Source organism: Gavia stellata, chromosome 28, assembly GCF_030936135.1.
Source record: "Gavia stellata isolate bGavSte3 chromosome 28, bGavSte3.hap2, whole genome shotgun sequence".
NCBI lineage: Eukaryota > Metazoa > Chordata > Aves > Gaviiformes > Gaviidae > Gavia > Gavia stellata.
The window spans coordinates 6,073,503-6,089,012 of record NC_082621.1 but is presented as its reverse complement, the minus strand read 5'-3'; the positions used below and the strand labels follow the sequence as shown (position 1 = coordinate 6,089,012).

General features: G+C 43.6%; 1 protein-coding gene across 1 annotated transcript in view; it reads right to left on the bottom strand.

Moving 5' to 3' along the window:
- NSF (N-ethylmaleimide sensitive factor, vesicle fusing ATPase) overlaps positions 1 to 15,235 on the bottom strand; it is an 85,913-nt gene extending 70,678 nt beyond the window's left edge. The window contains exons 1-2 of the mRNA XM_059830621.1: positions 15,199 to 15,235; positions 1,837 to 1,922 (exon numbers count right to left, since the gene is read on the bottom strand). Of these exons, the coding sequence (XP_059686604.1) occupies positions 1,837 to 1,922; positions 15,199 to 15,210 (98 nt within the window). The 5' untranslated portion in view covers positions 15,211 to 15,235. The remainder of the gene's footprint in view (positions 1 to 1,836; positions 1,923 to 15,198) is intronic.
- Positions 15,236 to 15,510: the final 275 nt, after the last annotated feature.

The following is a 15,510-nucleotide window of genomic DNA, read 5'->3' as shown; positions in this document are numbered from 1 at the left end:
GAAAATGAGGCATGAAAAGATCTACAGTAGCATCTTGAGGATAAATGACCTCACTAATCCAAGGTCAAACTCCCAGCTCTAGACCATGAGCACCAAATGGAAGTGTTAAAGCAAAGCCCTTTGAGTAACTGTTACCAAAAAATATTCTGTGCAGTCAGTCGTGGTTAGGACGATACAAACCAAATCTGCTGACTGCCTGCAACCTACCGCAGCAGATCATAAGGATGGTCTTGCTCAGCATATCTGCAATGCAGCAGAATGACTACATCCTTCAGTAGTAGCTGAATATCATGATGTTTCTCTGTACTCTATCTAGTCTTACACTTTTCAAAGCGATTTATAGCATCTCTTCACAACCAAACGTACGCTGCTTTCTTTATGAGTCCTGATTTCTAGAAATAAGCAGCTCTCTTGGGGAGAATGAGTACAGCCAGAATCATGGCCAACCTGCTTACCAGGCAAGTCTCGGGATAGTTTCCTGCATGCTTCCATAAATGCAATGAAAGAGGGTTCTCAGACTGAAGGGAAAGCAGCCAGCTGCTGCAGGTCTGGAAGCTGGGTCCCTCCAGGACATTCATATTTGAAGAAATGAACATTTTTATAATGCATGAGGTACAATGCTCAGTTCAGGTATTTCTGTAAGTCAATTACTTTGAAAAAAATCTACTTGGAGAAAAAACATCATTTGAAGATACCAGGACACTACTCTGTCCAAGCAGATACTTTCGCCTGCTCCTGACTCTAAAAGTTGTGCTCATTTGGGGTATTTTTAGGGGGGATGTTTTTGTTTTGTTTTGGTATTTTATATTATGGGTAAGCTTGTGAAATCACAGCTCAGCTAATCACTGAAAGGCCACGACAGCTTTCCAGGGTAGCAGCACACCAGACTGACAAACAAAGAGAGGCAAGTCTTAAAACACATCGCTCCCTTGCTCCCCGCAGTTCAGAGCCACTTCGTTCCCCATCCTTCGCAGAATTCATCTGGGCCAGGTATTTTATGCTAAGGCCCTAAGTGTATTATCCAATATCTTTTTTTAACATTTTTTCCTATTTTTCAAACCCAAGCTCTTCCACCTTCTGCTGCATGTGATACTCTCTCTTTCTACTGAAATTATTACTTCTGTCTACAATCTACATAGTGAAATTTTAGAGAGCCACCATACAGTTGCAGCAAAGCAAAGAAACTAATTATTTGAATTGGCTTCTTTTAATGCAAAGCCCTTCTGTGTGGGCTGGGCTGAAAAATTCATGTGTTTTCTTCCTTTCTCACAAAAGCAAAATCCAGAGTCAGCTTCTATCAGTTACCACAGAACTGTAATTAAAGACTCAAAATTGTTGTACCCACACTCTGGTTGTCTTCCCCTTTTGTTCTTGTGCATGAAAACCCCTAGAACAAGAAAGAGTTTCTACTGACTCTGCTCAGCACTCCAATACAATGTGAAAGTCAGAAGACGCCCCTAGTAACACAATTAAATGATAAAAATCTACTTGAAATAGCTCAAATATTCTAACTATCTAACAGGAACAACAGCAAAAACAAACAAAAAAAAATCAAAAAAGGCCTGAGGTCCTTCATTAAAATAGTTATTATAATTAGTTAAGCAGATCAAATTTCCAAGCAAGAAATGCTTCAGAGAAAAATTTACCATTTTTTTAGTATCCCCAGTTCTGAGAAAGAGGCACATTTGAAGTTTTGGTCTCTAAAGACACAGAAGTTTTGTTAATTAACCTACTGTATTCACCTTCCCAAATCTGAAATTTCATTCCACCTCCATGAAAATTTTGAAAACAATTCCTTTTTGGTTAAAAGTTGAAAGAGCAACAGTGCACACTTACTGCCCAGATTGGAAGTCCTTCTCATTCACCACAGCACAGTTGGTTAATGACAGTTCATCAGTGGGACATCTTGCTGCTTGCATAGACTACAAGAGAGAAAGGAAAAAAAACTATCAAATAAAATTTTATTTTTCCTTTACTAAGCCAAGCCTTGAAACTCTGTAAATCCATAAAACACAAATAGGTCTCATGAGTATTAACATACTCTGAGAGCATAGTCTACTGGCACTGACAAGCTCCTCCCTCTCTCTTCACAGTTTCTCCACGCGCTTCTGGTTGATACAGATGCTTGCACCCAAAAGCTCTGCATTTTGTGAGTCTAGTATACCTTATATTTTCTGTCATACCTAGGAAAGTACCTAAAAATTACCCAGGAAAAAGCCTGCATGGCAAACGCTGTTAACGTGCTAGTGAACCCTGGTGTTCGTGCAACTTCCCTGAACCCTGCAACACGCCAGCAGGTAGCAAAGCATTCACTGGAAGGCATTTCTTGCCAAGTACAAGACACTGGGTGGGATATTTTGAAAACTGGTAAGGCAAAGCAGCCTAGAGAGAGAGAGCAGTTCCACTACAACCCTGGGTAACCCTATCTCGTAACGCTGTGCTGGGTTAGAGAGACTGTGTCGGGAAAAGAGGCTGGAATAAAGATGTTACCTTTCTTCTTCCCTCACTTCACTTAGAAAACTGAAATTTGAGCACATCCATTCTGGATATACATACTTCAAACAACGCAGTACAAGGCAGCACTGAAAGTCCACAGGAAGATTTAATTCTCAGCCAGCTGCTATCCAACCCCACAGAATCTCTCCATAAAATTTCTCAAAAGAAATTGCACGATGCAAATAATATTTTCTACTCTATAGGAAACAACACAGATCAGTAACAAACAGAAGAAAATTAAGTTAAACAGTCAGTTCCAGCCTATCGCTATTAAAAAAAACTACTGCAACAAATTTTGTGGGGGTGTCCTCCTCCCTCCTTTTTTTTTTTTGTGTAAAGTCAAAGGAGCAATCCTATTTCAAGAGTATATGTTCAATTTTTTTCCCCTCCACTATTACTCATGAATCAGCAGCTAAAATAACCAAATACCACCACTCTTGGCCCAGGCTGCCCCATTTCCGTTATGAGGCAGCACACAGCATATAGGGGAAGTGCAGCAGAGGAGTGACGAAAAGAAACCTCAGTCCTTTCCTTCATCCCTAACCCCCTCCGCTTCTGCAGAATTATTCCACAAAACCGTAGTTGAAAGATGAAAATTGGGCTCAAAATGCCTCTGGAAGTGGAGAAAAGGATGGAAAAGGCAAGACGGCTCTAACATTAGCTGTAGACTGAAAAAATGAATTTGGCAAAAAGCTAAACTTGACCCCCAGGATGTTATCTTTAGAATCAAAGCACAACTATTTTCTTTGTCAGATATGAATTTGCAGGCAGTGCAACAGAAACTATTTGTCAGTGTCAACCTATTGCTAAAAGCAATTCAGAATGGATTTTCTCTTAAGACACCCTTAAATCCCAGCAACAGGAGAAGGAAACACACTGATCCTAATGCACACATCTAGATAATTTCCCATGAGTTAACATCCTGCTCAACCTTTCCCCCCTACCCCTCCGGGCCATTTGAGAAAAGAATCAGAGAAAATTCATCTCCGTGTGGACTGAGCCCTATAGCTCAAATCAACTTTTTATGTCGTAATGTAATTCTTCTAGAGTACTTGCTATTTAGAAAAGGACTAATTCGTTATTTTTATTGAATAACGCTCAATTGCCCTTGACTTATGTGACAACAGAAAAGGATTCCGTTTTCAGCCTTGAAACAGATTTATCTATCTGAATCTCAAGTGTAGTAAGAGACTCAATTAAATATTCTTGTAATAAAAAATATATGAACATCAGTGGACTTCTGAAATACACAACCTACCTGTTAAGGCTCACCATCTTTGGGCACTTCACACAAAAAAGCATTCACCATTTTATCATTTCTCCTTCCATTTGCAAGAGCGCTATTTTGTGAAGGGCATGCCCTGATAGAACGTATTAGGTAGGATATTTCGAGAAAACTGAACACACAGCTCCTGGATTAAACCTTTTTACAGCACTAGTCCTCAACTGCATTTTTAATCCTTACTGACAAACTGCTTCCTACACGTTAACAGCAAGCGCCTGGCAAAGTTGCCATTCTTCTGTGTTATTCCTGTCCACATTTGGGAACGTGCAAGCTTTGCTTTAAGCAAATGCATAAATAAAAAGAAATGCATTTCAAATCCAGCACAAAGTGTGCCTTTTGCAGGCTCCACAATATGGTGGATGCATGGCAAAACATCCTTGGGTATCTGACACGCGAAATAATGTGGCTGCTTCCGCAGCAGTATCAGCACTGACTGTGCTAGCCATCCCATAGCCTGGCGCATTCTCCCTCTGGGGTGTTTGGCAGAAGCTCATTTCTCCCTTGGCAATAACCAACATTTCAGACCGCATCTATAATCTACATTGTGCTCCCAGCTCTCCAGTATATGCCCTCCTCAAGCTCCAAGACCATTTTGCAGAACTTTGATATGTTATCAATATACACAAGTATTTTTAACATAATACAGCTCGTACCAGAAAAGAGTGTCACTCAATGGATGCAAGTTTTCACAAGTATACAAGGGACAATTTGAGGAAATCTGGTCATTTAAGAGATGATGATTAAACTGGAAAGCACCCAGACAAGAAGGAGGAACACACTGCTCTAGTGAATTGCAGGGGCTTTCTCTTACCTCCCTTTTCACCCCAGTGCTCACATCCCCAGCACTACTGCTCACAGGGATCCTCGTCTTTGTCAAGCAACTGAGCTGCCGCAGCAGGGATGTGGGCATTGGCTGCTCCTGAATAAGTTTTTCTGGCACAAATATAGCAGTCCAAAGCTGTAACGTGAGCCACCAGAGCCTGGAGGGCTGTCATATGCCAGTGGCAGTACTGTCAAAGAACACTTTAAGCACTTGCATTTTGGGTTCCAGGTTCCCAGGACACTGGCACAAGGACTCCTGGAACCCTGCACCCTCTCCCCTTTTCTGCCATCCAACGGTCCCATTGCCTGCACTTGCACACCACATGTCAGGGAACAGAGGAAGCAAAATCCTTAAGAGTATTTCTAAGAAATCTTCAAGTAAATTTACACAAGGTAATTTTAAGCTAACTAGTAGTAGGCTACTGCTAGCAACTAGACAAGGCAACATAAAGCTCAGCTCTAGCAAACCACCAGAGCAGATCTTACAGCTGACAGTGAATGCCATCTGCTGCAGTCACACTGCTGTCAGTACTAGTTTGAAGGTGACCCATATACACCTTCACAGGTTGCCGTTACGCCTGTGTCCACAATATAGATATATTAGGCTTAAAGTAGCAAAAGAAGTCTTCCCTGCCTCCAGTTACTGTTCTGGTTTATGCAACGAGGAGACTCCAAGGACAGGGAAGTTCTAGGGAAGTGACTCCACACATCCAAGACAGCGCCTTCGTTCTAAAGCATCCTCAGCTAGAGGCATCCATCTACGGTAAAGCAGCACCCGCTACTAAATCCATGTCTATGCAGAGGTCTACTCCAATATTCTTTGTTTACCAAGAGAAAAATGAGACCACATGATGCACTGATAAATCTCATGCTGAAAGACAAATGTTAAGGACCTCACCTTTGGATTTATGACGAAGCAGTGATGTTGCCTCTACTCTTCTGCTACAGAGCTGATGCTAACCATGAAAATCCAGCGCCAGGAGGCTCAGCGATGCTGACATAATTTACTTCTACAAAGTAAAAGTTGCCCCAAAGAACAAATACCTTCATAACAGAAACAGCCACCATAATGTCTACTCTTTCAGAGTTTTTTTTTCTAAGTTGCATGGATTCCAGTTTTCCTCCACAAAAATATGAAACTGAGTTATTCTTGCATTTTAGGAGAGCTCAGGCCAGAAAGCAATGCTAAGTTATTTGGGTATTTTCATACATACATAAAACACATCTTTTCTCCTTCTGAATTTCAAGACAAGCATCCAAAGCAAAAGCAGAGCCCTGCTGGTTTAAAATATGACTAGGGAAAAGAACGAGTAATAAAATCTCTGGAATATTACACATAATACAGTATATTACATTGTTGCGTGGGCGAGCACATAGTACAAAAGTATGGTTAGTATTTGCGAATTGTTCAGGCTGATGATAGAGGAAGCTAAAGAAAAACATGTTTCCCATTACTCAGACCCCACAGGAGATAAGTTGGTGGTACTTAATAGGAGCGCACTACTACCTGTCAGTTGTTACTGAGTAGAAGAGCTAAAACAGTAAATGCTAAGGCAGAGATGCTCTTCATTTGAAACAGCTTAACTTGTTTAATTTCCTAATCCTACCCAAGAGATGATGTAACAGCTTCTAAAGCCAAGGCAGGTTTTGTTCTGTGCACTGTTTCTACAGGGTTTTTATACGACAAATATTGTTGAAGTGTGGCATGTTTAAAATCTTCTTTTGTGTAAAACATGCAGACATAGATATACATGCTTATACGTATATGCATACAGACACATACATAATTTCTGTCATGCAGGTGTTGGCAGACAAGCGTTAGGAAACATGACGACTCCAGGTACCAGAAATACAAGTTTTCTCTGTCGGGCCCACTGCCAGCTGCATAGAAATGGGGATCCCCACTCCAAAAAGCATCTAAGCTCTACTGCAACAGCTGTTAGGCACCAAAGTACCTTTAAGCCCAGAGCTTCAGCACCCAGAGAAGAGGGCAAGAGAGAACCTGTGCAAGAGTTATTCTTGGGAAGAAAGTTTAGTCCATATTTACTAGGACCGAGCAGATGTGTGCCTGCCTGGTGGGTGTGCAGTAGCATGGCTGACTCAAAAGGTGTTCGAAGTCAAACAATCATTTACCACTAAAAGTCTGCAAATAAAATTAGTTTGAATACTGAAAGGAAGAATTACGACATTAAAGGAGCTCTGAAGATAAACAGGGAACTGAGATGACGATATGTAGACCCTACATTATCCAAGACTATGCTCCTGATGGAAAGCAGACATGCATGAAGCATTGCCCGATATAAAGATCCAATGGACCAAGTGACAACGGAATCAGAGATGAACATTAAAGCTGCAAACATCAGGAGCCGGCTGCACGCAGATGACAAACACCAGCATTTGCACGCAAAGATGAGCTGCAGTAGAGCTGGGTCAGCAACAGCCTGGGAGAAGGGGACAAAATCAAGCTCTCCCAGCCTAGGAAAGCCTGGAGAGGATTACGGCTACTTTCTCTCTACATACACACACACCATGGAGCTGAAAAGCAGAGAGGAAAAACAACTCTACACTAAAGGACAGAAGAAATGGGTATAAAATGATACCTACGCTACCACAGCTAATGAGTACCAGTTAAGAGAGGGTTCCTAACCAGAAGGGGAAGCTGGCACTGTAACAGCCTATAGCGGGAAACAGTAAACACAAAACCAAAACTCCTTTAAAGAAGGCATTCAGTAATATTTATGAAAGGAATGACAACTTGATGCCTACGACAGGAACCAGACTCAACAACAGGATATGTCCTAAATGCTGTTTTTCTAGAATTTAAAAAAAAGTAAAATAAAATAAGGAGGTTACTAGTTTGCAGAAGGTTCTTCTAGTCATCTCAAAAAAATACTTGAATAAGGCTCCCAGAGTTCTGCAGCTACAAGAAGAGATAAACACCTACAAATAACTTTCTGGAACAGTAGGCTTGGCAAGACAGGTTTCCTTTCCAGACCAACAATCACTCAGAGAGAGCCGGGCTGTACCCGGCAGGTTAAGCACACTGTCCCCTAGGACAAGCAGCCCCGACTGGATGCTCAGGACCAGCTTTTCCATCTGCTCCACTTGACCTCTAGTTCACTTTGCTGGAAGCTTTTATATTTGTCGGGAAGGAGGTACATTCTCTCTCGATAACAAGCTCATAAATACCAATTTTCTTCTCCTACTAAAAGGAGGAACGCATTAAGAAAGCTAAAATCTCAGAATTAATATTCAAATTTTTGTCGAAGCCAGGGAACTTTGAGCAAGCCAACACCAAGACAGCCTCAATACAGAGTCCAGGCAAGAATGATGGATGAGATGCAACCCTCTTTCCCACGACCCCCAGACGTGACACTCCCACCGGTATGCATCACCTCCCTGTGCTGGCTCAGGCCGCCCAGGAGGCACCAAGGCAAACACCCCTACGCCGCACACACACCAGCTGCCGGCGGACACAGAAGCCGCAACAGCTTAAAATACGAGAGGGAAGTAGTTCACATCACCACCTCCTGAATCATCCAGGGCTGGAAATGAAACAGGGAATGTTTTTCCCCCCACATTGTTTGGTGCCTGCACCACCAGTAACTTTCTCTTTCTCATCTGAAAACAAATAGAGTTATCTACACAAGCAAAGAAGGTCAAGTCCAGTCCTCAGCAGGGAGTTAGCAATACAGATGCCAACTAGGCTTCACTGGCAGTCCTTCCTATACAATATACATTTAACACATTTTCCATTTTCTTTATCTCATAGCAGAAGTGTGCTCCCCTCATGGGCCTGGGCAGTAATCTAGAAATTACTTCCGTCTTAGCACATGAAAGCCACGTTATTAGGATGGATGTGCCTATCTCAGCAATTAGAGGATATTGGTTTTTAGGGTGGTGACTGCTCCTTACCCTTTGTTTGCAAAGTTTACAGCCAAATGAATTCAGTTCTGCAGTGGGAGCTTTGTAACTCCAACGCTATTTTACCCAGTGTAATTAAGAAGATGTACATAGCTTTGGGAATTTGGCTGTACTATTTCCATTATTTTGCAATGTTATCAGAAACACAATTTACAGTTCCCAGACTGAAGGGTTTGTCTGATCTAAAAGAGCAGAAGAAACAAGTGCACTAAAGGAGAACTTCTACAAGCTACTAGTATCATATAGCATCTATAATCTCATTAAAGAGGGTGCTCTGCTCAAAGATGTCATTCTCCATACCAGTTCTTTACAATATGATCAGTAAAGTGATTTCAGAAAATATATCTGTACCTGTGCTGCTGTGCCATATAACCAGGAAGCTGTTTCCTGACAGTTTAGCATGAACATCAACTCCACCTTTTCCAATTAACGACCCAGAATATGTGCATTTGTAATTAACACATCCATTTTTGGAGTGGATGTTGCCTCACATTTCTTCCGCGAGCCAAGATGATCAACAATTTAATTACAGGAAATTGCTACTTGTCTTGTTTCATCTAAACCTCTTTTAAAATGCTTAAAGGAATGAAACATCACACAACCATGTCTAAGATGTTAGCCCAGGATGCAAGTCACAGGATTTTGCCACACTAGCTGTGAGGACACCTAATGGATGCCAATTTCTTCCCATTTATTTAGAAAAGTTACCCAGTAACAATAGGGACAAGATTAAAAATATTCCCTTAAACTTGGAATTTGTCTCGTGAAAGCCTGAGATGCTGCTATGCCTGCCTATTTGCAATTCACCTCACCGCTGATGGGCTGCATCTGGCACTAAACTTCTCCGGGACACTGACTAATGTACCAAACACTACTCAATTCTAAGCAGTTTGTGTTTAAGATGCAATACTTTGCAAGTATTTCTGTATTTTCTACAGAAAAAGCCTGTCATTTGACACAACTCTAGGGCATAAATTACTCCAGATTTTTTGACAGAAGGTCACTGCTTTATTGCATCCCAGGAGACTAGAGAAACATGTTAAATCTTTTTATGCTGCAACCATTTGACCTTCCTGAACTGAGTATCTGACACACATACACAGGGAAGAGCATACCAGCACAGGAGCAGGGCAAGAGTGTGCCTGAAGAACTGTATAGTCAGCCTTGATTTAACAAGCAGTAGTATTATCAGGCTCAAATGGAGAGTAATAGGATACTGTGTTGAAAGCTTTCCTATTAACTGTAGCGACTGTGTTCCTTGCTTGAATTTTTCTGTTCACAGATCTTCTCCAGCACAACTCTCCAATTCCTGGAGGTCAGAAAAACTTCTGAAGATGGCCAATAAGGAAATTTAGTCACAAAACTCCAGTCGCTGCCAGAGAACTTCACTGATTTGAGACAGCATCCTGACAGGTATATGAATGCCTGCATCATGTAGAGACCACGCTCTGAACCTCATCCCTCCAAAAATATTGCGGTTACTAAGATCATCGCTATCTGTCACACTGCTCAGGGGTCAGCTAGCAGTCACTGCGCCAGGTCTTCCTAAAGCTTGTCCCCTCTCTCACACTTCTGTATATATTTGAACAGCATCCACCAACTCCCACCTGGATCAGAAAAAGATCAAATCATGCCTTCAGGATCTAGTTTTTAGCTCTCAGATTTTTCTCCTTCATTTTCATGTAAAGATAGGAATCAATGATAATTTTATTCCACAGAAAAGCATGTCCTGCCGGGTGAGCAATTTAGCAAAATATGACTATTTTCTAAGGACTGGTTTTCTGCAGACTCAAGCAGAGCTGATTTTATGACAGAACATCCTCTAAATTTATAGCTAGGACATCTCCTAAACCACAGGGTCTTCTCCTGAACGACCTCTGTGCTCTAAGGTACAGGACACAGAACAGAGGATAGCAAGAGAGAGGATCTTGCTGTGCTATGGGGGAAAAAAAAAAAGAGTAATATTTAAGAAATTCACACTTGAAATGATCCTCAAAAGGATTGATTTTTACAGATTTTTCCTACTAAGAAAAATTCTTAACAAAATTCAGTCATTCTGGCCTGTCCACCATAAGAAAAGAGGTGTGACATACCAGCACCCCCAAAACTGGAGATGGAGAGCAGCACTGACACCTCCCTATCACATTATCTTTTTAGGTATAAGCTTTGGACACACTGCTTCTGCAAAGCTAAGCCAAGCAACAAATTAAAATTAATCAAAGTTGACAAGGTCAGATATCCCATGCCCACAAACATTCACATGGTCACATGGTTGTCAGAATTTTATTCTAAATAATTTAGCATGGGTTTTTATAATGCAGAAGTCCTGTAAGAAGGACACAAGTCTATCTGTGATACTTTCACAAGATGGGTACAGAGTTGCAGAAGTGATCTCGGAAATAGAGATTCAGATTTAGTTTTCTCCCATTTCCCTAAAACATTGCTAAAAACCTGTTTCTTCACATTACATATTAGGAAACACTAAAAAAAGATAAGTCATGATAGAAGGATCAGTACCACGCTGCAAGAAAGAACTAAGTTGATTCACAAATGTTTCTTTAGTTGCCTGGTGACGCCTGCATCTATGAAGGCTCATTCCATATGTTAGCAGAAATCAGACTTTATAGCTTTAACCCATGAACATAAAATCCAACCTTCATTACTTCAAAGTTTCTACCAAACTATCCAACCTAAAACTGACTGACTGCAAGAAGTACAAGAGAGCACATGTTAGTCCAGCAATGTCTTCAGCACCACAGAACACTGAGGAATACAGCCTGTCCTTCAGCACCCGTCCGATTACTGCTACACTCCCTCAATTTGACAGTTGATTTCAACGGCAATACATCTTCTGCTCAAGTCACAGGCTCTTCTAGAGGAGTTATGGCACAGTTCTGCAAGGTAAACCAATGTCTGCTAGTACCTGAGTGAAACCAAAATCATTTCCAACCCAATACAGACATCAATCTCTTCCGAGAAGCAAAGAGGCAAGGGTCTTCTATCACTGGGCTAATGGCAATACCACTCCAAATGAGTCCCAAATAGCAAATAAAGAAAAATTAAGGTTGTTATACCATTTATACCATATAAAACAGACATTATTTCTAATCATCACGAACTGTTATAAAAGGTGCAGCTATTGCAAAACTTTAATATTCCTTAAAGAAAAAACCACCAGTCTCTGACAGGGGATCATCACCAACATCCTCGCTACCAAATCAACATTCAGCACACACGATTTCCTCTTTGAAGAAAGCCAGACCTCCTGCCAGCTTGCAAGAGTAAAGCTGGAACCACACAGAACTGCTTCAGTTCCTACACCATTCTCTATGCAGCTCTCCAATCTGGTACAGTACAAGCAGAAACGCAGCTCTTTCTGGATCAACAGCTTGACACTGGCTGGAACAAGGCAGAGAAATCATCTGGCCTTTCTACATCCCTTTGAGAACTAATTCCTAATGAGGTTCAAATCAATTAGCTACAGACAGCACCAGTTAACTTCCAGAGGTCCAGTCTTGGTACAAGGGATCTGTAACCAACTACGGACACAGCTAGACAGCTTTATGCCATTCCCTCTTCTGTAGTAGACGCTGGCTGATGTCTTGGCAAGACTCGGTGTTCTGTTTGCGTGCCTCATCATTACCATGCAGAGAGAGATACAGAATAAATTATAACAGAAACAGACATTATTTCTAATCATCATAAACTATTTTTCCTGTAAACTTCAATCACCGTTAATCACTCTCTCTTCCTTGCAATTGAGGAAACCCAGTGCAATTAAGGCAGTACAGTAATATACCTGGAACAGCACTAGACAATTAATGAGATTTGGCTTATCATGTGTCTAAATTACTTAAAAGGTTACTAGAAGTTTAAAGACTGTGTCTCTCTTCTACATCAGGAAAGCCATTTGTTTCTCTCTGTAAAAGTACACATACACAAATCAAATCACATGAGTCTAATAAAAGATGCTAAGCTCTAAATTGCATTGCAGGACATTTTTTCAGGCCAGAAGCAGTCACTGAAGCTTTCTCTACCCGTTCTCCAGGTTTAAGCACCTTTTAAAAATGCTGACAACAGAATAGCATCAGTGTTCCAGTATCAGACTCACCTGTTGTACCTAGAGATATCACACACATCCATCCTCCTACCTACGATTTCTTATTTATACAGACAAGGATCACAACAGCTCCAATGTCACATCCAAAACGTATGCTGTTGCTTGCGCACCCTGACCTCCGCATCCTTTTTAGGGCTGCTGCTATCCCACATACAAGCTGGAGGGAGCAGGCAGCTTGTTTGTCAATTTACATTAACAGCATTCAGCACACTGCAAGATTGCATCAAGCTCAGAAAATTATATTAAACACTTTGCTTAAGAACGCTCTTCACAGCATTAAATGATCTGATAATTCTGCAACAATTATATTTGTAGATAAATCACGAAAACACTGAATAGTAAGAAGCTTCCTGGTAACCCAAGGAAAGCATTGCCAGATTACGAGGCAATTAAGCACCCATCTTTCTCTTAAATTTGCAGAAATCCCCCCTTTCCTCCTCCAAGCTTCCAAGTTGGCCAAATAAAGGCACGTTTTTTCAGGCGATCAGTAGCACAAAAGCTCACAGCAGCAAGAAAAGGTTGGGGCTGATCCCTCTCCTTCCTCCCCACATCCCCAGTCTCCACCTCCAGCACTCAGGGCACTCACTAAGCCTTTCCAGAACACTTGGGCATCTGAAAACTAACTCATCAAACTACACAGCTAGTTTTCTCTGTCAGCTTAGCATGCTGAAAACATCCAGGGGAGGCTCATGGGAGCAAGTACAGGGTAAGACAAGACCATTGCAGCCAGATTGGTTAAGGCTACAAGGAATCTCAGAACAATGTTCGTTATGGCTAAAGTGACCTTACCACTGATGAAAGCACTGGGCTCCCATTTCTGGCAACAGAAAGCTGAAAAAAAAGCTAGTCAAAACACACAGATTTCTCCTGGGTTAGCTACAAAGGGTAAGATGAAGAGAAAAGGTGTAAGGAGGAAAGTGAGACCACATATCTGGAGCAGGGACAGAAGAAAAGCTCTTAATAAGAGATGCGATTTCTTAACAAAACATGTGATTTTTTTTCTCAATTAATCAGCAGCATTTTAGAGGTGGCACTCGAGTCGATCAGCTCACTTGTGACGCACAGCTTATCACTGGGCCAAATTTCTCACCACTGCTCTAACCTCCACTGCTCTGCATCACACCACTGCACCATCTGTCGTCGTATCCACCAGACAAACCATAATACAAAAAAACTATGAGAAAACCTATTGCCCAAGATCTCAATCATTGAATTGTTTGGCCAACACAGAAGATTTCAGCCTGAAACAGACATTAATGAAAAATGTGACTTTCACAAGCTGATATCCAGAAAAGCACGACTCAGCTCATCGCAAAGAGAAGAGCAATCTTAACTGCACCTCGCAGCACTTAGAGATGGACACCTGAAAACAGAGGGGATACACAAGGCATTTACAAAAAGTGATGCAACAGACAAGACTGTTCCTTTACATTTTAAGGCCTTTTTGGCCACTTGCTGATGTTATCTAAGCAGTCACTGATAGGGATTTTTTAAATAAATATGGGATAAAAATCACTGCACGACCCTTAAGGTGTGTTTAACAGAACACAATTTGGACTTATATCACAGGATAATGCTTGGCTGATGCCCACAGGGCAGAGAAGTCTCTAGGGCCTCAAAGAACCCTACAAACCTGCCCCACATTCCACAGCACCGAGGGGTCACCAGGGCCTCATAGCACCCTTAGGGGACTCTAAAATCCTGCCACACACGCCATGGGGACAGGTGGCACCCAGCCTCATGGAGACCCCTCAGGGAATCCCACAATCCCGCCCCACATCCCACAGCACCAAGGGCTCACCTCACTCTCACAGCATCCTTAGAGGACCCTGCCCCACAACCCACAGGGAGAGGGGTCACCACAGCCTCACAGCACCCTAGGACACCCTAAAATCCTGCCCTGCTCCACATAGGGCCTGAGGGCCACTGCAGCCTCACAGCACCCTTAGGGGACCCTAAATCCTGCCAGCAGCACCGAGGGATCACTAGGGCTTCATAGCACTCTTAGGGGACCCCACGATCCTGCCCCACACCCCACAGGGAGAGGGGTCACCCCAGCCTCATGGTGCTCCTGAGGCAGCCCTAGAAGCTCACCCCACAGCTCCGAGGGGGTCACCACAGCCTCACAGCACCCTTAGGGAACCCTAAATCCTGCCTCACACCCACAGGGAGAGTGGTCACCCCGGCCTCATGGCGCTCCTGAGGGAACCCCACAGTCCTGCCCCACACCCCACACCACCAAGAGGCCACCCCGGCCTCACAGCACCCCTGGAGGACCCTACACTCCTGCCCCACAGCAGAGGGGCCACCCCGGCCTCACAGCACCCTCAGGGGCCCCCACACCACTGGGAGGGGTCACCACAGCCTCACAGCACCCTCAGGGGACCCCACATCCCCCCTCAGGGCTGAACGACCACGGCGGCAGCGGGGCTGCGAGAAGCCACCGAGCCACCCCGGCGCCCAGCAAGGAGCAGAGTAGCGGAGAGGGGGGTAGCGGCGGGGCCGGGCAGGGCGGGAAGGGTCCGTCCCCGCTCCCCCCCCCCCCACTTACCCGCCCCGCCATCTTGCCGCTGCGCCCAGCCTGCAGCGCCGCGCCGCCCCACAGCCGCGCCGCAGCGACGGTCCCGCCCCGCAGCCGCCAGGGGGCGGCGCAGCGCAAGCGCCACGGCGTGGCTGGGCGGGCCCCTGAGGGACGCGGGAGCGGTGACGCCCCCTGCACGGCCGGCGGCCTCGGATTGGCCGTTCCTCCCGCAGCGCCCAGGCACTGACGGCCCAGTACCGCCCGCCCATTGGTCTAGCGGCAGGGGGGGAGGGCGTTCTGCAGTACGTCGGCTGGGAACGCTGTTGGGATTGGCCGGTTGGG